General features: G+C 49.0%; 1 protein-coding gene across 14 annotated transcripts in view; it reads left to right on the forward strand.

Annotated features, from left to right (window-relative positions):
• EXD3 (exonuclease 3'-5' domain containing 3) overlaps positions 1-25,583 on the forward strand; it is a 294,208-nt gene that overhangs the window by 132,115 nt on the left and 136,510 nt on the right. For all 14 annotated transcript variants that reach the window (XM_064677279.1, XM_064677280.1, XM_064677275.1 and 11 more), the window contains 7 exons: positions 8,166-8,329; positions 13,567-13,705; positions 14,043-14,256; positions 15,186-15,295; positions 16,403-16,613; positions 17,716-17,882; positions 20,225-20,395. In XM_064677279.1, coding sequence (XP_064533349.1) covers positions 8,166-8,329; positions 13,567-13,705; positions 14,043-14,256; positions 15,186-15,295; positions 16,403-16,613; positions 17,716-17,882; positions 20,225-20,395 — 1,176 coding nt within the window. The remainder of the gene's footprint in view (positions 1-8,165; positions 8,330-13,566; positions 13,706-14,042; positions 14,257-15,185; positions 15,296-16,402; positions 16,614-17,715; positions 17,883-20,224; positions 20,396-25,583) is intronic.

A 25,583-nucleotide genomic window follows, 5' to 3' on the forward strand; every position in this document is an offset into this window, starting at 1 on the left:
TACTTCAAAATACAGTGGGGAGATAAGGGTTGCCAGTTTGTCTTCAATGCACTGTGTCATTGGGCTTAGACAAAGCATCTACTGTGATAAGTAACACACTACTCTGCTCTGAAAGAGTTTGGCCAATTTCCCCATCATCATTCATCTTCAGTCTTTGCCAAGTGCTGGAATGCTCCCAGAAAATATCTCCAGCCTGCCATCGTGGGACCGAGAGGTGTGAGAAGTCTGGAAGCATATCCAAACTCTGTGGCTTATGTATTCAGATCAAGTGCATGGTCCTTTACTGATCCCTGGGATGAATAATATTCATCAGCTCTGGGGCCCCGGGGTTAGGTTGGAATTCAGAAGGTGCCTCGGCAGTGGTTGTGAGAAAGGGATTTCAGGGGAAGAACAGACCCTCAGGACAGACTGAAGGGAAGGAAGAAGATTATATCTGGAAAAGCATGTAGGCTAAAGTTACCTTAGAGTGTTTGTTATGGAGTTGTAGTATTGGTTTTTATGGATGGCATGCAGTTATTTCTCTCTCCAAATAAAGGCTATTTCAGTGGGGTCAACCTGACACTACAGCTCATTACAGAGCTACACCTGTGCCATTCCCTGGCCAGGTAGTGGAGGGGAGAACAAGTATTGCAGGTGGATGCACTGTGATTTTGTGTATCAGCATACCTGGAGTTGTGGGATATAAGGAGTTAATTGTGAGTTAAAACAAAAAGTTCTGATCTTCCCACTGGGAAAGTTCCCAAAGTGTCACTATGCCCACACTGCTGAACAAGACCAGGAACTAATCAGTGGCCCCAGGGACAAGCGACACTGGTTGACTGGTCCCAGCACAGCCTCAGGCTGCCTTTCCTCCTGGGGCATCTGTCTGAAGTCCACAGTGACAGGAGCACAGGGACAGGATCCCTTCCCTAATATGTTCTGTGGGTGCAGCAGAAGTGGCAAATCAGGCAGTAAAAGCTGATTTTTTAGGATAGCATTTTCAGGCTGTGTTTATGTACCAGTGGGGAGTGGGATCCAGTGTCAGGGCTGAGCTTTGCCATCTTACAGATGTACTGTGGTGCCCTCCGTACCAAATCCTCCCTCGTCCTGAGGCATCTGGGGGATCGAGTGCCAGACAGTCCCTTGGGCACATGGGAGCAATGTCATTGTTCCTTTACTCTTAAACCTGTTAAATATCTATTGCAGAGGTTTAGGTTGGATCTCAGGGAAAGGTTCTTCCCCCAGAGAGTGGCTGGCACTGACCAGGCTCCCCAGGGCAGTGGGCACAGCCCCAAGGCTGCCAGAGCTCAAGGAGCATTTGGACAAAGCTCTCAGGGCCAGGGTGGGATTGTTGGGGTGTCTGTTCAGGGCCAGGGATTGGACTGGATGGTCCTTGTGGATCCCTCCCAGCTCAGAACATTCCATTTTTCTGTGATTCTAGGATCCTCCATTTCTGTCCGGGCTTGTGCTTTGTCCAGCCAAGACACATTCCTATCTGTGTTCTGGTCAGCTACTAAAGTGAAATCTGAGAATGATCATGTTGGCTTCACTTCAGTGAAACATCCTCTGTGGAGCCTTCCATCTCTGTGGAGGGAAGTGTCCATGTCCTGTGCTGTGGGGCCACTGCCAGCAGATGGTTCATCTGTTCTGTGGCTCTGTGAGCTGGGTGAAGGCATATGAAGGATGTCAAACACTGTGCTGAAGGAAATGTCTCCACCTCTTGCTCAGTGTTATTTGAAAATTCTCTCTCTTCAGATCTGCCTTTGAAAGCAGTGTTCGTTCTTTCCTTCTGCTCTGTACCTGCTCACATCTGTGGCAGCAGGAGCAGATTTTGGAGACATGATGACTTCATCTGTTGAAGATGAGTTACTTCCCTCAGGGGCTGCCTGACAGAAATTTGGAAGGAATCCCAATGCAAGAAATGTATTTGGATCTCTGTGTAGTATTGTTGAGCATGATCAGGACCATCCTATATTCTGGGTAAATGTGATCTTGGGTGTTCTTCGCCCAGGAGGTGCTTGGGACTTGAAAGCAGCAATTGCTGCAAGAAGCCGCCTGTCTGTGTGGAGACGAGTCTGGGGAATGCACAGCCCTGCTAATCACACAATCAGAGCCTAATTTCAGTTTGGAATTAGCTCTTCTCTGCGAGCTCATCTCTGCCCTCCTGCTCAAAGCAGGGCGAACTTAGTTGGACTAGGTGTTGCTGAGCCCTGCCTGGTTCCACTGCCCCTCTGGGCCCGTTGCAATGTTTAGCCATTTTCACTGTCACCTTTTTTTACTTTTAGGCCTGGCTGGAATTCCTGGAAGGATCTGACTCCATCTTCTCTATGATTTCCCATGACAAAATTGAAGAGACGATTGTATTCCCCCACATCCCCCCACTGAGCCCTCCCCATGCTGAACAAGCCCTGCTCCCTCAGCTTCTCCATTGTACTCCTACACCATGTGCTCCAACCCACTGACCATCTCCTGGAATCACAGAATGGTTTGAGTTGGAAGGGACTTTAAAGCCCATCTAGTCCAGCTCCTGGGGGGATAAGCAGACCAGCCATATGGTTTGATTCTTCTGACTGCCACGTGGCCATAGTGTCTGGACTTCTGAACCAGACATTGCCTTGGCGAGGTTGTGTGAGCTGCAGATGTATCCTGTCCCACAGTAGTGTCCCAGCTCCTCACCACATGCCAGCAGCTTCCTCCAGGTTGCCCAGGAACAATAAGCTCACTGTGAGGAGCCCCAGCACAAGGGCAAGTTGGCTTTAACAGTTGCCTTTGCCTTGATTCCTTCTGGTGATATCCTAAGTTAGACTCCTCTGAATTGCCTTTAGGAAGAGGCAATTGCATCGGGAAGTGGAGTCTCCTGATTCACAAAGCTGGAGCTAGGTAGTGTGAACATGCCCCAGGGAGCCACAGTGCCAAAGCTTTGTTGAAAGAGAGAAGAAAGCCCACTTCCCAGGCATTGATGTGGTAATGGCCTCCAGAACACTGGAGTGTGGCTCTGTCAGTGACGCACTGATTGCTATCTGAAAGCCAGTCTTCTGGGTTATGAATGAAGGCTATTTTGTTCTTCTTCAGTTCATAAATTAGTGCATCTGAGTAGCCAGTCCCTGTGAGCGAGAGAGCAGCTTAAGTGGTGAGAAAGCAGGGTGTTCTCAGGCTCTGGCTGTGGGCAGTGGCTGTGAGTGAGTGGCTTCTGCTTTCACAGCAAACTCGGCTCAGAAGGGAGTGGGGGTAAAATAGGCATTTGTATCCAAGGGAGGGGGTTTTACCACACTACTCTGCCCCTGCGAGACCCCACCTAGAGCACTGTGTCCAGCTCTGAGGTCCTCAGCAGCAAAGGCATGGATCTGCTGGAGCAAGTCCAGAGGAGGCCACAGAGATGCTCCAAGGGCTGGAGGCTCTGCTCTGAAGCCAGGCTAGAAGAGCTGGGAGTGTTCACCTGAAGAAGAGAAGGCTCTGGGGAAGCCTTATTATGGCCTTTTGGTACTTAAAGGGGGCCTATAGGATGAAGGGAGAAGGACTTCCCATGGGCAGATAGTGACAGGACAAGGGGAGATGGCCTTAAGCTGAAGGAAGGCAGGGTTAGATCAGAAATTGAGGAGAAATTTGTCCCTGTGAGGGGGGTGAGGCCCTGGCACAGAGAAGCTGTGGCTGCCTCATTCCTGGAAGTGTCCAAGGCCAGGTTGGACAGGGCTTGGAGCAACCTGGGCTAGTGGAAGATGTCCCTGCCCATGGCAGGGGGTGGAATGAGATGGTCCTTAAGGTCCCTTCCCACCTAAACCATTCTGTGATTCTGTGATCTATTCAGGATCTCCAGAAGCCAGAATCCCCCTCCTCTCTGGGAACAGGCTGTGGCCTGGTCTAGGCTGGCGCTGAGGGTACCAACTCCCATCTCATGCGTCAAGGAGTTTCCTTCAATGACATCTGATGTCCAGTGACACTGCAGCATCTCCCCATGCAGCACAAATGAGGGTAACTTCAAAACAGTTATGAGCACAGACACAACGAAGTAGCAATGACAGAAGCACAGTGGGATGCTCAGGGAATCTTCAAGCACAGGTGTCTGTTCAGTACCTGCTGCACCACAGGGAACTGAGCAGTGCTGTCTGTGCCCTTCACTGCTGACAGGGGCTTTGTCCATTACAAGTCCAGGTTTCTTTTTCCCCTTTTAAAGTTGCTGACTCTAAAATCTTCTCCTTGACATTTTCTCTACACTAGTAGGAGGGGTTTTTTTGTTGATTCTGGAACCACTTGAAAACAGGGGAAATTGGCCAAGACATTCAAAAGTTAAATTAAAATCTGACTCTGCAAATAGCCAGTGTCAGTGGTGTGAATAATGTCCCTCTCCAGGAAGAGATGTTGAGGGAAAGGGGAGAATTGGATCAGAGTGAAACACAGCTTAACACAGACAGATAAAAAAATCTAGGGTTGGATAGGGTGACTTCTAAAGGAGATGCTGAATATTTGGATTCAAAATTTTTGGTACCAAAGGAGGAATTGTTAATGGGTTAAGGTCAGGACATTCCTGAGCTTGCCCTGCGTGTTTGGGGGGAGCTTTGTGAAGCCCTGGCAGTGAGAACAGGATTTACGGGTAGGAAATCTGCAGCCATTGCTTTGGAAAGCTTTAATCATGGGTTATTGTTGTGTCAGGGGTTTCTGTGTGCGCCTATGGATTAAAGAATGTATGATATGTCTAGAATTCCGAGAGGGATGTAAACAAGCCTCATGTTCTATAGAATCTTTTCCTGCTTGGAGGTGTCGCTGATGTTGATCAGAACACTGTGCCAGTTTCCTCTTGAGAAGTGTTCATTTACTGACAGCAAAGCACATGAAATGTCATCCCTGGTGAAACATTGCTCTCTGCATCTGTGCCCACATCTTCTGGGGCCAAACTTTCCACATTCTTGCCTCTTGCAGAGCTGTTGTGGTGGAAGCCTTTCCCCTTTAGAGCAATGTTGGGGTTTTTTTCAGTAAAAAGACAAACAAAGCTATTTTCTGTTTCAGAATGCAAGATGGGATATCTCTGGAGAGATTAACCTTCTTTACAGAGTTGTTTTTTGTGGTTGAAAAAAAAATCTGTTATCGTTAAAATAATAATAAAAAAAATCTGCACCTCATTATTTCCAGAAATAAAGCTGCCATAATTAGATTTATTAAGAATTGACTTGGGGTGAACTGAAGAGAACTCCAACCCCAAAGAGTCTGTGTTTTAGAAAAAAGGCAGGAGGACAATAGGATGGACACAGGGGAAGCAAGAAGAGGGAATTGCTCTGTGATGTTAATAAGAAAATATGTTCTTTTTGGGAAGGACTCTGAGAAGTGGCTTGGCAGACACGGCAGGAGGGGTTACTCAGCCCCTCTCCATGTGTTCAGTGCTTGCCTGAGCTCAGTCACAGGAGGTGGAGATGGGAGAGATGCACAAAAGTCAGGACTGGCGTGGCCAAGGGAAGAATTCAGGAGGAAATGTAGAAGGCAAGAAGCGTGAGCAGGAGAGCTTATCCTGTCCTTTCCTGCCCTGCCCCTTCCCTAGCTTCCCTCCTGTGCTTGAGCCCCTGGTGAGCTGCTGGACCCCTATCCCACTGCCCCTGACTCCTGCTGTGCCCCAACCTCTTGGGAACAGCAGTAAAACTATTCCTCCACATATCCATGGGAAGAGCTGTGGTTTGGCATTTGACAGAGTCTCAGGGGTGCAGATGTAGTGCTGAGGCAGCAGTTTTTGTGAGCAGCCTGGTGCTACCTGGGGTTCCGGATTCCTCCAAAGTGTTCTCAGGAGCCTCTGCCCCCACCTGCACCTCCGGAGGGGGGTCATTCCTTTTTTTCTTCTTGGCTTTCTTTTTCCCTTCCCTTTTACCTTGGGGCCATCAACAGATCTGTTTCCTGATCTCTGTGTCTGCTTTGAAGACAACTTCTCACCTTTTAGTTGCTGAAGGAATGTGAGGAATGAGGCCCCATGGCCCCAGCCTCCCACCCAGCTGGGAGGTGTTCCTACATGCCGGGGACAAGGAGCAAGGTGCTGCCATCCCTGGGAGCAGGCTCAGTGCCTGGGAGCAGGCTCAGACCCTTGGGCACTGCTGGTGGGCAGCAAAGGGGAGATGGCAGCGACATGTGCAGGGTGGAGATGGACTTTCAGTGCAGATCTGAGCATTTCAGTCCTCCGAAAATACTTGTTGGTAGTGCCAGCAGGGATCCAGTCCTAGAGCTAGAGGTCCTGAGCCCCCGTGTAGATTTTCAACTTGTTTTAGCAGTTTTGTAGGCAATATTAACTTCTAAGGCAGATGCATGAGTAAATCAGAGAGGAGCAAGTTGCCAGCCTGGCTGTGATGGCTCTGGGATATTTGCAGGCACATGTAGGGGACAAGGGGTGCTCCCACCCTCATGGAGCTGCTGTGACTGTTGGCGTCACTGTGTTTGTATTTCCTCTTACAACTGCACCTGCCAAGAGGTAGACAAGTCAGAAGAGCTCTGGTGCATCCAGCTGTCACCGTGAGGGCTGTCAGAGTCCCTGTGCGACAGTCACAGTCACAGGGGCTGTCACAGTCCCTGCCCTGCCCCTTGCCCATGCCAGGGTGGGCAGCCTGCCGTGCTCCAGCCACGCTGGCTCACAGCTGGGATTTGGACTTAAACCACTGGCAGCATGAGTCTGTGCTGGTGCCCCAAGGCTCTGCAGTGTGTCAAGGCATGCGTTCACTTCCTCTAGAGAACAGATGGGAGCAGGGAACGTCCTAAACTGCCCTCCCTGTTTGCAGGTCCAAACACAGTGACACCTGAGAGTGTGTTTGTCCCTATGGCTGGAGCAATGATCCAGTTGTCACATCCCCAGAGGCCTCGAACAGACACAAAGGGAGGAATTTCTTCACCCAACCCTGGTTCATCCCAGCTGGAGAGACTGCTCTGGGTTCCTCTCACTGTCAGTGGGGATGAAGGAGGACTTTCAGAGCACATTTCATGCAGCCTGTTTCCAGTGCAGGGTGACACTACTCTCCCCCTGGCCCCCACCCTGCCCGGTGGAGGGACCTGGTGCCCCTGTTTCACAGCAGTGGGTGCAGGGGAGCTGTAGGCTGACATCAGCCTTTCCCTGGCTGTGAACACCAAAGCTGTCCCTCAGGAAAGCTTTGCTGATGTGCCTTCCCTGTGACCCGTGGGAGACTGGCAATCCTAATTATCCGTGCAAATACTTCCAAGAACAGATGAGGCCCCACTCCACTGTCTGCCCTGAGAGACACTAAGCCATGCTACGAAGATGCTCCAGGGCCTGGAGCCTCTGCTCTGGAGACAGGCTGAGGGAGCCAGGGGTATTTACCTGGAGAAGGGAAGGCACCAGGAATATCTCAGTGTGGCCTTTCAGTACTTAGAGAGGGCTTATAAGAACGATGGGGACAGAGTTTTTAGCAGGGCCTGTTGCAGTAGGACAAGGGGTGATGGTTTTAAACCATCCATAAGGATGAACTTTTTTATAACAAGGGTGCTGAGGCCCTGGCACAGGTTGCCCAGAGAAGCTGTGGCTGCCCCATTCGTGGAAGTGTCCAAGGCCAGGCTGGATGGGCCTCTGAGTGCTCTGGTCTAGTGGAAGGTGCCCCTGCCCATGGCAGGGGGTTTGGACTAGATGACCTTGAAAAGTCACTGCCAATCCAGCCTGTTCTGTGATTCTATTATTCTATTGCCTCTCACAGGCCATCAAGTCACAGCATCACTTTGGACCTATGTACAGGTGCAACATGGGATTAAAACAATCTAAACTCTTACCCCTCCATAATTATCTGTTTAATTGCAGACACCTTTGCTCTCTTGTTAGTGGCTGGTTCTGATTTTGCTTAATGTAATCAGTGTCTAAGTAAATAATATACAGGTCACCAGTCAGGCTCAGTGGTGGTGGTGTAGCCTTGTTTCTCTGTGATGTACCTGCAAAGTGGCTTTCCCTGGACAAACAGCCATGCTGGCAAGGGGACACAAGTATCCCAACGAGCTCGCAGTTCAAGTGTGTGCTCTTCATCTCCTGGCAGAGAAGTGCAGCACTCACTGGAAAACCACTCCTGTGGTGGGATGAGCCCTGCTCTGGCAGTGGGGTGGCTCCTGCTCCCCCCTGCCCTTACCCAGGACCCCCGCAGGACACTGCATCCAGAGATGGGGGGAGAGACAGCCATAATGGGAATTGCACTGACAGTGTTCCTTCCCTCTGCTTCCCCTCTCAGAGCACAGCTGGGGACAGTCGCTGTCTCCAAGGGCACCTGGTGCAGCTGCTGCTCCGGCACTGCCCTGGGCGCGCGGCGCGGTGGGCGCAGCACTGGGGGCTGCCCATGGACGTGCTGCCTCCCGACCTGGCTGAGGAGCTGCCAGAGCTTCACACCCAGCAGAGGTAAAGACCCTTTTCAGTGTACATTACTTGTATATTTATTTGCTTAAAATCATCTGCCATAATGCTTCCTTGGGAAGACAATTTTGCAAAGGCTTCCTCCATGTACTCAGATCCATCATGGCCCTGTACACACTGCATTTGTTTGTCATAAGCCTGGAAATGTCTGTGAAAGGAGCATTTTAAACTCATCCTGAGTTTATCACAGAAGCTCTGTGAGATTGCTTCATGCTGCAGAGGGTTCTTAAGTTTCCTCTGCCAGATCAACAGTGCAAATGAAATCATGTGACTAGGACCTGAATATGCATCTATTTTACATATGCTCTGCACCCCCACTGGACTGTAACCTGGTATAATGGCTTTCAGGAGGCTTATGACCAAGAAACTAATTGTAAAGTTCCTTAGATTTTTTAATTGTATTTAATTTCTTCCTTCTTTTACAGCTCATGAGCCAGTTTTTTTCCCAGTCCGTAATGTTGGCCTCATCCAAAGAAGTATTGAGAATTTTTGACATTTGGGGTCAGATAACAGAAGAGACACATTAATTGAATAAGTGAGCTTAAGAAGCTTTTAGCCCCCTCATTAGTCTCTGTTCTCTTTTCTTCCTCTGCTGCAATCCCAATAACCCAGTGCCATATTCCACTCCTGCTTTGGGACCCCCATGTTGTGTGCACCAGATGAACCTGCAGTAGCCACAGTTCCTCCCCCAACAGGAGCTCCATTCTCAAAAGAATTGAAAAATCCTTATATTAAGAAGGATTCTTACAACTCCTTGATTTCAGGTGCTCAGAACTGTGCAAACAGCCCCAGTCAAGGAGCTCTTTAAACCTGCTGGTGTAGAAGGAGCAGAGGGGAAGGATGGAAAGATGAGGGTGGCAGGTTCCACACCGTGTGTAGACAAAGCTGTGCCAAGTTGAGAAGAGGCTCAAAACTCAGGAAGGCCCATATACCCCCTGAAGTGTCAGGAGCTGTCTGATCCCCATGGCAAGCTGGATCTGGAGGAATACCAGGGCTCTGAAGTTCTGGTTCTGAGTATTCTGTGCTGTGTCTCTCTGAGAAAATGTCCCAAGATCATCCTCTTCAGGCAGCAGTGTCCCCATTTAACAGCTGCCCAGCTGTGCTGTACAGAGAGGGACAGAATCTGTGTGAAGAAGTGACTCAATGCAAGTGATTTGCTGAGCCCCAGTTCACTGTTACACTCTGGTGAGCACTGGTGGACCTGCCATGTTTCAGTGACTGCATCCGTGAGATGTTCCCAGGGAAACTGTGGCTGCCCCATCCTAGACCAGGTTGGATGGGGCCCTGAGGAACCTGATCTAGTGGAAGGTGTCCCTGTCTGTGACAATGGGGGTGAAGCTGGATGATGTCTGAGGTCCATTCCAACCCAAACCAGTCTGTGATTCTCTGATTCTGTGTTTAATCAAGTTCTTCAGAGACAGCCATGTTTGCCACCCTTTTTTAACCCTTTTTCTCCTGCAGATATTCAGCCTACTAAAAGTGTTGAGGAACCTGCAGAGCTGGCAGTGGATACTGCATGAGGGTCCTGTTAGGATCTCACCCAGGGCTGCGGAGGAGATCTAGAACCTCAGGCTGGATGAGGCCCATCAACACACAGCCCAGAACTCTGCCCACACTGTTCCTGAGCCAAACCCCTGCCAGGCTGCAGGTCACCACAGCCCTTGGGGTCAGAGTCATTACCCAGCCACCTTGCTGGTCTCTGCTCATTCATGTGCAGGAATTCATCTAATTGGATTCCTGTGCAGGGAAGAGGACTTATCCCTGAGCTCGATGCAAATGCAGGAGCTGTGGGCTGTGGTTGTGGTGCAGCAGAGCTCAGAGCTTTGCTGTCATTCCAGGAGCAATAACATGTTTCCAGGTACAGTCAAGGCTTTTTTCAAAAACCAGAGTGAGGAAGCAGTAGGTTCCTTACAACTCTTTGATCATTGAACACATCAGCCACCTTATTCCAGGGTGTTATGCTTGACTGGATTTGGCTCCACCTTCCACATATCTCTCTCTTACCGTCACTGGTGAAACATGTTGGGTTTTTTTGACATGGAGATTGGTGTCTCAGGTTCAGAAGGGAGCTGGGATTAGAGAAATGTTTATGGAAAAATTCTGACCACTCCCAAGAGGTAACCATTGACAACTTTGTGCAAGCTGAGAGCCCGTACCTTCAGCAACCTGCAAACATGGCCCTTGAAGCCTTTAATATGAGGGAGTAACTTCCCATATGGAGCTGAACTTCTCAGTGTATGTGATGGAAGTGTGGATCTGAGTTGTAATGAACTGTGTGTCCAGGAGGAGCTGTGATGACCTCAGACGTTGCCTCAGACGTTTGAGGAGGAATAAAGCCATCAGAAAGTCGAAGGTCACTGCTCCATGGCCAGCAAGCTGGGGACTCCAGCACCATGCTTGTGATGAGAAGCAGAGGCAGGGCCCTCTTGGCACGAGTGGTGCACGAGTCTGCACACCCATGGTCACCTTGTGTGGGCTGGGGCTTCCTCCTGTCACTGCAAACATGCAGTTGTGTGCAGGTGATTTGGGAGTGTCCTTTTACCTGATGTTCTTACAGCAGGACTTTTCTCCTGGGGTCATATGTCCGAATTATGAACTCCAAGTAACAGCTAGGATCTGTCACTGGCTGCCTGATTAATGCCAACACCTCTCTGTGGAATAAGGAGACCATTTTAAGAAGACCAAGCCTGAGACTGAGCAGGACTATCTGCTCCAATGGATTTATCATCAGATTTGCTGTCCTCAATATTACAGCCTATTTCAGTCTCCTATGAAGAGGTGCTTATGCTTTCATAACTAAATTGGTATTTTTGGAGCATGGATTGGACTAACTTAAAGGTGAATGAGACCACGGTGTATTACTATTTTTTAAAGCTGATGATTTTGGGAAAGTCTCACAGGTGGCCTTGAACTGTTCACGTTCATGGATCATGGCTTTGTGGATCTACTGTTTCTCCTAGTGCAGATCTGGTTCTTGTTCAGGCCCCATGTCACCTCAGGAAACACGACACAGATCGAAACACTCTCTGCAAAGAACAACTTCTCCAGAGGGTCCGTGGTTTTTCTGGAGCGCAGGAAACTCTTGTCTGTCTAGGACATGCTCCTGCCTTGCTCTGATGCACTGCTGGAGCTGCCCTCCTGCTCCTCCTCCTCCTTCTCCTCCTCCTCCCTTCTAAAGCTGCATCAGCTGCCAGTTGGGAGCCAGGGGGTTTTTGCATGAGGGACAAGCCCTTAAAACACAAAGGGATGGTTACAGGAGTGTGGCTGAGCCACAGACTATGCATCTAGAGATAAAACTCATCACTACATCTCTGTGCTGTGGGAATCCTGTGCTGTGCCAGGTGGAGGGAAGGCAAGGCAGTGAGGATGTGCTCTGCCCTGCATGAGGAGTTGGGACAGATGAATAAAACCCTTTATGCTGCAGTTTACTCATCCAGTCATGATACCTGCTATAGTAGCTGCTATAAAGTCAGCAGAGCCATGGAACCCCATAAAACAGTCTGGCTGCCTTGTTTATTGAGCCAACAAAGCCACAGGTTCCCAGAGAGGGAGTTCACACTGCAGAGAACAAGGTGGCACCAGCATGTAAATGACATCGTCTGTCTCTGGTCACACCACACGGGGCTCCTGAGCTCTGCAGGTGAGAATATTCTTGGAGACCTGAGCCTACACACCTTCATTAAATATTTTACACAAATATTGACTTCCCCGTGCACACAAACCCACTGGAAAGAGTGTTTGTGCAAGGAGAGCTACTCTGCTACAAAATTAGTCACGCAGGCTCCCAAACACAAGGTTAGTAAATAGTTTCTCAAATAATGAACCATTTCAAGTTTCTGTGGGAAAGAGACTATCCAGAAATGTGTGATACGTCCAAAGTAGCTGGATCTTTTTGATTAGTTTCTTTTCTCTGATTGCATCATCTGGCTGAGCCGCCAGAGCAACACGCTGACCTTCATTTCTGAGGGCATTTCACGAGACTCTGCTGCATTTGGAACAAAAAATGTGCTGTGTAAGATCCTGTTGTAGGCAATCATTTAGCTCATTTTTGCAGACATCTTCCAACATTCCCAGGGAATTAATACACAGAGACTGAGTTTCTCTGTGTGGTGCCATCAGAAACCCACACGGAGGGAGTAGCACAAGCACAGCACACACTCTGTGGGTTCAGCTGCTGCCTTCCCCAAAACAGAGAAGGGTTTGAATCTTTGTTTCTGAACTTTTTTCATTTCATCCCTGTGCAATGTAGGACAAATGTCCTTGTGCATCCTATGTGACCATTTTACAGGGAAGAGAATGGAGGAGGAGAAGCTGGATAGCTTCAGGGAGGTCTGTGAAGCCTTCGCAAGCCATTGCACTGTAAAGTGATGAGGCAGATTCCCCTGTTCCCAGCTGATGGGGATCTGAGTGTGGAGCAGTCTGAGAGGCTGTGTGAGTGGGGCACAGTGAGGCTCCTGTTTGGACAGAGTGCTGCTCAGAGCTGACTCTCCATTTGGTGTCACACCAGCAGGCACCTGTGTTAGCTTGAAAGCAAGAATCACTAAATCTAAAATGTGTGTATCCCTGAATGTGGAAACAGCTGCCCAATTTTGTCATCCAGGTTCTGGGCAAGAAGGATGAGCATTGAGAACAGGCTTGGACTCTGACTCCAGCAAGTGGTGTGGGTGTTCTCTTCAGTGGATACAGTGCATGTGCATGATGAGCTCGTGGGAAAGGAATGGAAAGAGAGGATGAGCCTACAAGAAGGCTGGAGAGGGACTTTTCACAAGGGCCTGGAGTGACAGGACAATGAGGGATGGCTTCCCACTGCCAGAGGGCAGGGTTGGATGGGATATTGGGAAGGAATTCCTCCCTGTGAGGGTGGGGAGGCCCTGGCACAGGTTGCCCAGAGAAGCTGAGGCTGGCCCATCCCTGGAATTGTCCAAGGCCAGGTTGGATGGGGCTTGGAGCAGCCTGGGCTAGTGGAAGGTGTCCCTGCCCATGGCAGGGGGTGGAATGAGATGGTCATTAAAGTCCCTTCCAACCCAAGCCAGTCTGTGATTTTGTTATTCTAAGATGAAAGACTGAGATTACAGGGAAAGTGAGGAAAGAGTGGGTAAGAGAAAGAGTGGGAAAAGAGTGGACTGAGGTGAAATAAACAGCATGAGACTTCCCACTTTTCCTCAAATTCAATATTTTCTCCCATTGCATGGCTTAAAACTGTTGTATCTGATTTTGTGCAGGGTAGAAGGGGCCACAAAAGGAGATAATTATGAAGACAGTAAGAAGAAGGACTGTTACCAGCTTCCTATTTCACGGGAGAATATTCACTTCCTGCAGACATGGGAGGAGACACTGCAGTGCTGGGAGAAGGTGCTGCAGGTGAGTGTTACCTGGGATTGACTTTGCAGGGTCAGGGAGCAGGAACTCTGTATCAGGCTTGTACTCCCAGCTGGATGTGGCCACTGCCATCCAATGTCTCCCTCCCCAAGCCAAGAATAGCTGCTCCTTTAGGTTTGTGTGATCTGGGGAACGTGTCAGGAATTGTGCCAGGAAAGGTCCCCGCCGGGGTACTCGGGTGCTGTGGGAGTTACTGTCTCTGTAGCAGTTTGCACAAAGAGCTCCCGTGGTTGGAAAGGAAAGGCTTGTGTCCTGGACAGACTCTCCAGGCCCCTCTCCAGCACAGCAAGTCTCTGAGTGCAGGAGGTGTCTGTTGCAGCCTGGGCAGGTTGTTGGCGTTGACATGGAGTGGAAGCCTTCCTTTGGCATGGTGGGGAAGCCCCGTGTTGCCCTCCTCCAGATGGCAGTGAAGGATGAGGTGTTCCTGTTGGACCTGCCACGGCTCCTCGAGCAAGCTGAGCTGGAAGGGGAGAAGGAGAAGCTCCCCCGATTCATCCAGATGCTCTATTCAGATGCTGCCATCACTAAACTAGGTAACACACCTCTCTTCTCCCTACCCTGAGGCTTCACACAGCCTGCTTTGTCATTTTTGTCATTCCTAGATCTTCTTGGAGTTGTCGTTCTCCAAATCCACTTGCCATGGAATCAGCTTTCGTAGCCCTGGGTGTTGAGGCACTGCCAGGCCAGGAAGCAGGGTGACTAGGGGAATGATAGAAATATAGAATCACAGAATCCTAGAATATCCTGAGCTGGAAGGGACCTACAAGGATCATCCAGTCCAACCCCTGGCCCTGCACAGACACCCCAACAATCCCACCCTGTCCCTCAGAGCATTGTCCAAACTCTCCTGGAGCTCTGGCAGCCTTGGGGCTGTGCCCACTGCCCTGGGGAGCCTGGGCAGTGCCAACCTAAACCTCCCCTGACAGAGCTTCATGCCATTATATTTCCCCATTTCAGATCAGAGACAAGATTTCTAATTTGGCTTGCACTCTTGGACTTGGGATTATCCTAATTCCATACTAAGCTCCAACTGACACCCTAAACCTTTTGGTTTAGGGAAGTCTGGCAGACAGAGCTTTCTGAATGTCCCTGTCCTTGCCCCAGAGCTGTCGTGCTGGACACCAGAGCTCTCTGAATTACCATACCTGGTTTTTGGAGGCTTTTGGCAGGATTTGCAAAGCCTGGATTTCAAGGACAAATTCATAATTACCTTCCCAGATTTTAAATAAGTTGATCTTAAACTCGGCGTTTTTCATCCACCTCTTCTCTCCCTGGATCTGCAGGAGTGTCTCTTGGGAAGAGGAGAGATGGGAGCCAGTCTTTTTCCCTGTTTGAACAGTCTTCCCACCAGTGTTTGTGTATCTTTTGTCACCATTTTGACTCTGAAGTAGAAGAAGCTGCAGTGCTTTAGCCATGACCTGAGTTTTCTTACCTGTGTGATTTGGGCTGTTTTTGTCTCCAGGTTATGGGATGTCTGGAGACCTCAGCAGCCTTGCAGCCACATGTTCTGCTCTGAAAGACATAGAGAAGCAACTGCATGGTGTGGTGGATCTACTCACAGTGGACAAACAAGTAAGGATGAACACATCGAGATGTGGGAAGTTGTGTCTTCTGCGTGTACTGGTGGATAACTGTACTGAATCCATAGTTCAAACTGTCTGTTTGTATTCTGGATTGGCAGGGATACAGCTACATGTGTAAATAGACCATTTCCTGTAGTGTGTTTGATGTGTTGGGATTCTGTAAAGGAAGACAGAAGCATTTTGTTTTCATCAGCTAAAAGGTTAAAGCTTGCAATATTGACAGCTTTTTCACAGCCTTCATAAAAGCTCCATTCAGCCAGGGCAAAGTTTCTGAGCACAAGTTATACTTGAACTTAATACTAAGTTCTTGTAGGAATTCTGCTATCCCAGGACCATGCAGTATTGAAGCAGATATGATGGAGTTAATGATTTGTGCAGAACTCTAAATGTTCCTTGGAGGGCTGCTGGTGGGTTCAGCACAGGAATTTCTGGTCAGCTGAAGCACAGCTGTCCCTGGGTTTGCACACAGGAGCTTTTAGCAGTCTGCAGAAGTGTTGAGCACAACCATTTTAATGGGTAAAATGTACAGAGTGTGTTTAAGGCTGTGGGTTGGGGTGAAGCAGGTCTTTGGGACTGATAGCTTAACCTGGGAAGTGCTGCAGGGGCTGACATACCTGCCAACAGCTATTGCCTCAGTTTAACCTGAGAAATGGCAGCTTCAGAAAGGGCTGCTGCCCAGGGTGGCACAGGAATGCCTTTTCTCATTGGGACAAGGAGCAGAAAGATGCTGAACTGCCACTGCTGGTCTTTTATTGAGTGGGTGCCTAGCAGCCTCCAGCACAGATGAGCACCCAGAGCTCTCTGAGGAGCCCCAGTCCCAGCCCTGCAGCTCTGGTACAATGCTGTACAACAATGCCCTTTTTTTTCTTCCTTGGCTATGAAACAGATTTCTCTCCAGCAAGTGTGTTTGTTAAACAAATAACCTGACGCTGTTTATATCTAATGCCATCCCAGCCCTTGTCTGAGACAACGGGGTTCAATATGCCAGGCAGGAGATGGACGTGATAGAGTTGTGCCTGACCCCACCCGCTGGAACACGAGGTGGTGGTGAAGCTGTTTTATAATCAGGTGTTTTCTATCTCTTTGTTTCCAACAGCTGCAGAAGGGCTGCAGTGAGTGGAGGAAGGACGGCCGGAAGGTTGATGGACTGTCCCTGGAGCACAGCCACGAGGAGAGAGGGGTCAGGCAGCAGGAGAAGGGACTCAGCCTCCTGGTGCACCATGTGCTGGGGAAACCTCTGGATAAAACGGAGCAGCTGTCAAACTGGGAGAAACGGCCTCTCCGGGAGGAGCAGATCCTCTATGCAGGTCTGGTCCCTGCTCAGGGACACGGAGCTACAGGTGTCCAGGACAGGTTGTGTTTGGCTGTTCTGTCACCAGGAAGGTCATTAAGTAGCAAAGGAAGAGAATGGCTTTGCAGATTAGTTCCTGTTCAGAGGAGTCAGCACATGTTTTGTTTGTCCTTTTGCGGACATGGCTTTAATGGTTGAAGTTTAAACTGTCCAATGATTCATTATTTCCCTTATGAAGGAATTCCTGTGCTTTGCAGATTTTGTCTGATGAAACATCACCTCAGTGGAAACTCTTCTCAGTAACTGAAAGGAAGAAAGTCCACTTCCTTCTGCCTCATTTCACAGCCTTCCTGGGAAACAAATGCTGTGTTCATTTGTCACAGTGAAGCGCTTGTTAGAGTCGGGTTAGAAATGGGCAGACGTGGTGTCAGAAACTGCAGCACAGAATCAGGACTGTGGAGGGACCAGTGGAGTTTATTGCTGATTATCCCAGAGTCAGAAGTCTGGGTCTAAATCTTTTCCTGGGGCATCAAAGGACAGTCTTTACTGAAGCAAACCAGCCCTTTGTTAAATTCAACTATCCTTGAAGCTGACACAGTTCCCACAAAAGTTAATCACTAGGACTTGTCAAACTGGCTGGAAGACTCTGGCAGTTCCCGTTGCAGGGAGCAGAGCCACACAACAATGCATGTGGGCAGGTGATTGCAAACAGCTCAGTTAATGCCTTTTCAGATATTGTATCTAGTGGGGAAGTTCCCTTCCCACTGAGAGATGTGGTGAGGAACCCTGGGCAGGCTCAGGGACAATGATGAGGAACAGAGGCTGGCTGGAGCTATCAGGTGGTGGTTGGAACAGCCACACTACAGTTTGCATTGTGTTAGAGTGGAGAGGGCAGAGCCTGTCACCTTTGGAGATCCTGCCTTGACCCTCTGTGACTGTGTTCAGGTATGAGGCTTCGTGAATCAGTCACAGAGCACAGGGTAGGACGAGAGTGAGTTGGAGCTTCACAGGTTGTTCACAGTGGCTTTTACAAAGGTGGAGGCTCTCCCTGGCATCAGGAAAGCCTCTGGTTTACTTTTGAATGGAACCAGGTGAGGCTCATATCCCCTTCCTTTCAGCCTCCGACGCGTACTGTTTGCTGGAGATCTACGAGAGGCTCTGCAGGGACCCAGAGAGCTTTGGGCTGAGCTCAGACCTGATGGAGAGTCTGGTGGGAAAACAGAGCATAAAACCCAGGGCAAAGAAGCAGCTGAATAAACAAGAAGCACTGTCACCTTCTGGACAGGTTTGTAAACATCTTCAAAGAACTGTTTGTTGCTCAAGACCCCTGTAAATCATACCCTGCTCGTTCTCAGTCATACCATGAGCTATGCACGGCGGGCCCATTTGCAGCCTGTTCTCAGGACTATTGCAGCAAACATCCTCCTCATCCCTCCCTCCCTGGAATGATGTGCTTTCTCCTTGGCCTGCCTGAGTTCACCTTTCCCTGCTCTTTGAGGTTCTTTTGTCTTTGCACAGTGTTGGTGCAGATCTGTGTGCAGAGTCCAGTGAGCCTTGCTGGTCGAAATCTCCTTCCACGTTTCCTCAGTGCTGTGGGCTTGGATTCTGTGACCAAGGTGTTGCATCCAAGAGGTTTAAAATTCTGGCCTTCTTACTTTTTCTTTTACTAAGCTTCCACACCTTAGTTTCACACTGGGAAAGTCTACTTAGTTGTGTCTGGAGTACAAGTGTGCAAAGTTGAAAGCAAACGATCCATCAAAAATGCCTTCCTGCTGAAGATTTGTCTCTGCCTCCCTGCACAGCACCACAATCCAGGACTGGCCTCTCCCAGTAGACTGTGTTGTGGCAGAGCCTTAAAACTCCACTGGCCATAACTTGGAGCTGTATGACTCTGCTTAAGTATCTTAGAATATGACTGGTTCCTCTCAATAATAAAGTTTTACTTTTGAAATGAAACCATCCAGTGGTTTATGCACCTTTGGAAACCTCAGCAGAAACCCCATTTTGTTTGTTATCTGAGAAGACTGACTGTAACTGTGTATCCTTCTGAGGAGCTCCAAATGTGTGCTGAGTTCCTGAAGTCCATGCCACCTTCCGTGGTTGGGCTGAGATGTTACTGACTGTATCCACCTTGTCAGGAGGGTGTAGAAGTGCAGCATCCCCTTAGTCCTATCAGGCAGTAAAACATGGAGCTGCTCAGTAGCTCCCTAAGCACTCTGTTCATGGGAATGCTGTGTTACAGCAGAGCTGACTGGCTGCTGCAGAGATGGGAAAAGTGAGTACTTCAGCCTTGAATTACCTTGGGAACCCACGGGTCATCTTTGTGTTCTGTACAGTCAGATTCATGAACTGAGAGGCAGTTGGTAAAACCTGGACTGGGACGCCAAGAAAAGCAGACTTCTCCTGACTCTGCATCCTACAGGACTCCAGACTCTCTTTCCCAGTGTTTCCTGGTCCACTATCTGAAGTGGGGCTAATGACTCTATTCTCCTTTATAAAGCTTTTTGCTCTCTGCTGGCATGAAACGTGAGAAAAAAGCTACATATGACAGTGCTGGCCACTGCATAAACACTGGTGAGGGCCAGCTACTGCTCCTGCACATCTGTTTGAGCAGCAGCAGCAGCCAGGGTTAGTGTCTTCCAACTGCCTCGGCACTGAGGGGCAGCTCGATCCCTTGTCACAGCCCTCTGATGTCCCAGCTGCATCCACCAGGGTCCTGCAGGAGCTGGTGACAGTGCAGTCTGCCCAGTGCTGCAGAGCCCTGAGGTCGTGGACCAGCTTCTGGGAGGTGCAGCCTCCCACCAGTGGAGCTCCTGGATCTGAGCTGGTTCCCAGGGTCAGCCCAGGTGGAGCTGCATGTTGTGCCACAGCATTCCCAGCCTCGAGCCAGCTCCTGCAGGGCTAATCTGCAGTGCTGACTCCCTGCATAGGTGCTGGCTGTGTCCTTCAGTCATCCCAGCTGATTCAAGTTCCTGGAGTCAAAAGCTGAACATTGGAAGTTCCTTAATAACTTCCCTTCTCCATGAATTTAGCTATTGTACTTCTGGGAACCTCCAAGCGCTGAAGTCCTCCAAGTGCAGGAACTCCCCCAGCAGCAGATATTTGAAATAAAACAAACAGAATTTAGGCACTGCCTATTTTTAACCTTCCAAAGATAACAGAGCTGACGTGGTTGCTTTGTCTACCTGTTTCTCCCTCTGTCTGTGTGATCCCCTTCCCAAATCATAGCTTTGGCACATGTTTATTAGTTGCACACTAATTCCGTAGGGGAACAGCAGCCTTGACGATGTTTCTGTGACTTCATGAAGGTGGATGTCTGTGTAGAGCACTGAAGGCCAGGTTGGCATTTCTCCAGGGAAAGGCTACAGCTCCCTGGATCGGGTGGCCAGCTGGCCTGCGAGACAATGACTAATTCAGAATTAGCCCCATCATGTGCTGCCTCCTACCCACATGGCAGTGGGCAGTGTGGAAAGAGGGAAGGAGGATCTAGAGGTGTTGCAGAGCATGGTGTGATACAGGTGGAAGGAGACAGTTGGATTTGTTGCGGTGGGTTAATGCAGGGACGTAAAACACGAAAGTACTGGAAATCAGCCTTCTGCTGTTTATGGGTCTCTTGCCTTTCTCTAGCAATGCCAAGGATCCCAGATGGAGACCTCCCGTGCCCCTGCCCCTGTGTCCCCCAGGGAGTTCAGCGTGGTCTGTGACAACATGCTGCAGGGCCTCGGGCGCTACCTGCGCTGCCTGGGTGTGGATGTCCAGATGCTGGACAACGAGGATGACCACAGGAAAGCTGCTGAGGTGAGTCGGGCACACACATGTGCATGTTCACAGCTGCCACTGTGCTCCATGGAGATGGCTGCTGCCTGCTCTGGAGCTGCACTGGCTGTCACTCTGCCCAACAGGCAGTGGGTGCAGGAGCTGCCCAGCAGGCGCCTCCTCCTGTGCCTGTGCTGGGTCCCAGCTCTCTGGGTCAGTCTGAGAAGCTGTGCCACCTGGCAGCTGGTGACAGCTGGTCCCTGCAGTGGTGTGTGGGCTTGGTTCTCTGCTTCCAGTAGAGAGGTGAGCAGAGACTGCTGTGATCTCACTCTTATTTATGTCTGTTTGTGTCATCGACAACCAGAGCAGTTAAGTCATGAGAAGAACACAAGTAGAGTGTAAAGATCATAGAATCACAGAATGGTTTGGGTTGGGAGGGACCTTAAAGATCATCTCATTCCAGCCCCCCAAAGATGTGACCAGGTGTCTTTGGGGAGGCTGTGTGTTTGCAACAAGACAAAAGTCACTGAAAGGAACCCAAAAATCACTTAGATTTCTAATGGATTCCAGTCTGGGCTTACCGGAAAGGTAATTGTTTGCCTTGTGTCCAGGTCCTTGTGTCTAGTTGGGCAGAACCATAATCCAAAGATGGCTGTTCATTATGGAAGGGAAAATGTCCGTAATCAATGGCCATGTAATGTCCTGGCTGGCCACCACCTTGTGAGGTGACTCAAAGGTGATCAACCACAACTTACTATGACATAATTGGAAAAGGAAGAGTCTCTAACATACATGGGGACAGTGAACATTGATTTGGGCTCCCATAAGAACTCTGATCCTCTGCCTCCCAGAGGAGAGACATGTGCTGCTTCATTTCAGACATATTTCTGCTATGCCAGAACTGGAGATATCCAGCCCACACAGTGTGTGCTACCAAATGTGCGCGAATCACCCGGCTTGGTGTGCAGGATGTTTCCTCTTCAGATGTCTGCTTGGCCTGAGTCCGGGGCGGGCTCTAACTTCTGCAGAAATAATTAATATCTCCTCCCTGCCAAACTTGCACAAGTCATTTAAACAAACTAGTTCTCACTGCTTCCCCCAGAGCCCCGTCTCCGCTTCTCATCCTGATACCTTATCGTGCCACGGACAGGATGTTTGACATTGCTTTCTCTATGGTGACCGGACAAACATCCTTTCACTATCAAAAGCCCTTGGAGTGTTACTGTATTGCAGAGCCTTTGATCTGGGCTTGGATAATCAAAGATAAAAATAGACTCCTCCCACCCTGCTTTATATCTGGCTTTCCTGATTTAATCAAAGTTGAATGTTGACCATCCTACGCCCAAAAACTTGGAAATGGTATTGCAAAGGCCAGGAGGGGGTTTGAATCCAGGTCACTGAATACAAGACAGACAGTTTGGGTGTTGCCCCAGCACAATCTCAAACTAGTGTCACTAGGAATACATAAGTGTGTACAGAGTTAGTGTTTGTTCTTCATTAAAGTCTTTTTGCTCAAATGATTTATCAGTCATATTACACATCTCCTTGTGCCAAGAACTCCTGCATCACCTGGCATTTGCTCTGTATTGTTCTCATTCCTCTTGCGGCAGCCAGTGGCAAGTTCACCATACAGCAAGATCTTAGGAAGGCGGTGGTCCTTCATCCTGGAGACGTGCCCTGCCCAGCGCAGCTGTGTTCTCATCAACATGGCTTCTATACAAGGACTCCCTGAAACAACATCTCAGCCTTGGCCATATTGATCACCATAACTGGTCTACTCTGGCCTCCAATCGGGAGGCCTGGAGACACCCCATCTATAACACAGCTGTCTCCTTTGAGAACACACGCAGGATCACTCTTGAGGAGAAAAGGCAACGCAGAAAGAATCGTGTTCTGCAGAATATACCATCTAAAGAGTGCCTTTTGCAATCGGATATGTCTATCTCGTATTGGCCTCATAAGTCACCAACGTGCCTGTAACAAATGTGGTTAGAGCCTTCCCAAATCTTCGTTCGCGAAGCCCAGCCATGATTGTTCTCATTCCTGTTGCTTGTTAAAGTGGCTTCAAGTATTGATAGGCAGGTAGGTCTGGTCCTTCACCCTCTGTTATTTGGGATCAAGCTTAAAAGCCTGTGAACTTCATCAGCTGTGCTTGGGCAGCTCGGGAATTGATTTATGTTTTGTTTTAGACTAGTGCACATGGCAGGAATCGGTTTGAGAACCCCCATTCCCAGGAGGTCCCTGTTCCATGGACATGAAGTCTGTGTCCTCTGTTCTGCTTTATGGTGTGCTGTTGTTATTGGCTAAGTGTTTTATCTTGGACATCAGTTGTCATGGCAAGTTTATTGTGCCAGATCTGCAATCTCAGATGTGCAGGCATGTGAGAGCAGGACCTCTGACAGCACAAGCCACTGGATCCCCCCTGATTGTCCATATGTAGTGGTGGCAGTGCTGGGCTAACAGCTGGACTCAATGATCCTAGAGGTCTTTCCCAACCTTAATGATTCTGTGATTCTATGGTTCTGTTTATCTCCTGTGAGGTGCCACCAGCTTGCAGTCTGTGATTTAGTGGTGCTATTTAATCAGGATTTGACTGGAGAAGCAACTGATTAAAGTTACCTGTCATAAGCACAGACACAGAAAATCTTTAAAAATGGAAAAATAGGAGAAACTCATACTGAAAATGTCTGTGGTGAAATCTGTTCTTGTGTGAAAGGCAAAGAGCTCACAGGCCATCCTTACAGAAACATTTTAGCCTCTGTCCATGAGCACCAGCCTCTTGGGGAAGGGCAGTACAGGTGTCCTTTCCCAAGCCCTCTTATCCAGTGCTGTTTTTACCACTAACTTACCTGCTGTAGCACTTGCACACACATTTGGCACAGCAGGAATGCAGCTGGGGGATGAAATTTGTTCCAGATGTGCTGGATGAGCTCCTTTACCTGACATTAGCAGCGTGTACATTGAGAGATGGGATCCAGCACATGCTTTTCCTGACACATTCCTGCCTGGCAGCACTGCTCTGGTCCTGCACCTTGGGTAGGTCCTTCTGCAGGACTTTGGGCAGTGGCCCAGATTGGCCCAAGCCTGGCTCCCTGCTGTGTGGCCTCTCTGAAGAAGGGCTGTGTGCATCCAGCCATTCCTCCCCAGGACTCTGACTCCAGCCCAGGGTGATCCCTCAAGTAAAGAATGCAGAGATTCCATCTCTGTGATGCAGCACATTCGGGGGGTGCAGGTGCCATGTTTTTGTGAGCCACCCTTTGCCGTTGCATTTATTTCATAAGCAACATGTTATTTCCAATTAATACAAGATTCTTTACTTAAATCATGTCCTGTGCCTGTAAGGGTTCCTACCCAGGTCTTCCATGCCCCATCCCTGGGAAACATTTCTGGTCAGGTTGGAGGGAGGCTCTGAGCAAACTGATCCAGTTGAAGGTGTCCCTGCTTACTGAAGGGGAGTTGAAATGAGGTGGCCTTTAAAAGATCCCTTCCAACCCAAACTATTCTATGATTCCAGATTGTCTTCTGCAAACTTCTCCTTTCAGAGAATCTTAAACCTATCTTTTGAATTTTCGAGATGGATAATTGGAAGAAGATAGGAAAGTTTCAGTGGGTGTTCCTCTTTTCTCTGCAATTTTGTAGATCAGACAGATGCTTCTCATACTGAACCTAAAGGATCACCCATCAGCCTGAAGTGACTACAGTAGATCCTGCAATGTACGTCAGGAGTAGAGAAGAGGTTTTTAAGAAAATGTTGGTAGTCTCTTAGGTTTCTAAGAGACTCAGTGGAATCTCAAAGCTGCTTCAGTTGAGTTGAGGGTTGGTTTGTTTTATTTTTTTAATGGACTTTGCTCTTGGTCTTCAAAATCATCCTCATCTCTAAGAATACTTTGACACTAAGGCAAACCTGGTACCTTTTGAAGTGTGATAATAACCAGAAGGCAGGTAAAACTGGCTTCCTGCAGCTCCCATGCTGTCGAAGGTTCCCTTACAAGGTTACACCTACCCCCCGAAACTCCAGGTGAACCAGCGAGTTGGAGAGGAGGGTCAGGCTGGATGATCTCAGGAGCCAGATAGAGCACTGTGCACCCAGATCTAAATTGCCCTGGACTGATTTGGAGCCAGGGAACACAAAGGGGACTTTAATACTGCAGTGAGCAGAGGTTCACATAATGGGGGAATCTAATCTCAGACAAGAGATTAGATTGTCTCAGCTTTGAAAGCTTTTTCCATATTTTTGATGTAGATGACATTCTTCAGGTTTGCTGGTGTTTTTACTGCACAGACTGTCAGGGAGCTAAATTCACAGAGGGCAGATGAAGACCTGTGTTGCTTTTAAGATCAAGACTTGGCTTGTGATGTTTGGTCAGCAGGAGGAGGAGGTGTTTTGTCGGAGACCTTGATACCAACAAGTCTGCATTAAGAAACAAAACTGGGTGGATGGTTTTGGTGTGATACTTAAGGCCACATTACAAAACCATGCGATAACTCATGGTTATTGTATAGTTTTCAGGAATGCTGAAGAGAAGTTTAGGGTTGCAGTATCAGTGGGGCTGGACTGAGGGTGCTCAGAGCTGTTGAACTCTTGGTTTACTGTCTGTTTTAAAGGAGCCTGGGATAACCCTCCCTCGAGGGTTGGACTGAGTTTTGTGATCCACTTCTCTGGTAGATCCTTGTCTGAGCGCTTTCCCACCACATCCTGGGCCAGACACTTTCTGTCCACTCCCTCTTCATCTGAACTGGGACCTTGCTGGCCCAGGCTCAGGATCACTGCAAAGGGGTCACAGCTTTTCCTCGGCTGCAATTTGCTTCTTAAAGAGCATGTGGCATAGCCCAACATGTGTCTTGCACAGACTTGGCAAAGTTTAACTTACAAATCCAGAGCCTTGTGCTGCTGTTTCTTGAAACCTCTTTTGGCCTTACTTCAGGATCCTTCAGGTTGTCACAAATCATCCTGGTGCTGGGTTTGAAGCAAAGGGGCTCTCTACCCTCTCTCCTCAGTCACTGTCTTTTCAGGTCTCTTTGACAGTAATTCCTTTGGGTTCATTCATCTCTGCAGGATGGAAGTTGGCTAAACAGGCAGGCACATTAAGGGCTAAACAGTAATACCAAGGGAGTGCTTTCTATCCAGAAGGTCTGAGTCTTTTTCAGAGGAAGTTGATGTTATCTTTGTAATAGATTGTGAAACTGAGGCCAATGCCCTCTCTGCAGCACTTGGGCTGGAGCACAGGTC

The sequence above is a fragment of the Pseudopipra pipra genome, chromosome 20 (genome assembly GCF_036250125.1).
Source record: "Pseudopipra pipra isolate bDixPip1 chromosome 20, bDixPip1.hap1, whole genome shotgun sequence".
Classification (NCBI taxonomy): Eukaryota; Metazoa; Chordata; class Aves; order Passeriformes; family Pipridae; genus Pseudopipra; species Pseudopipra pipra.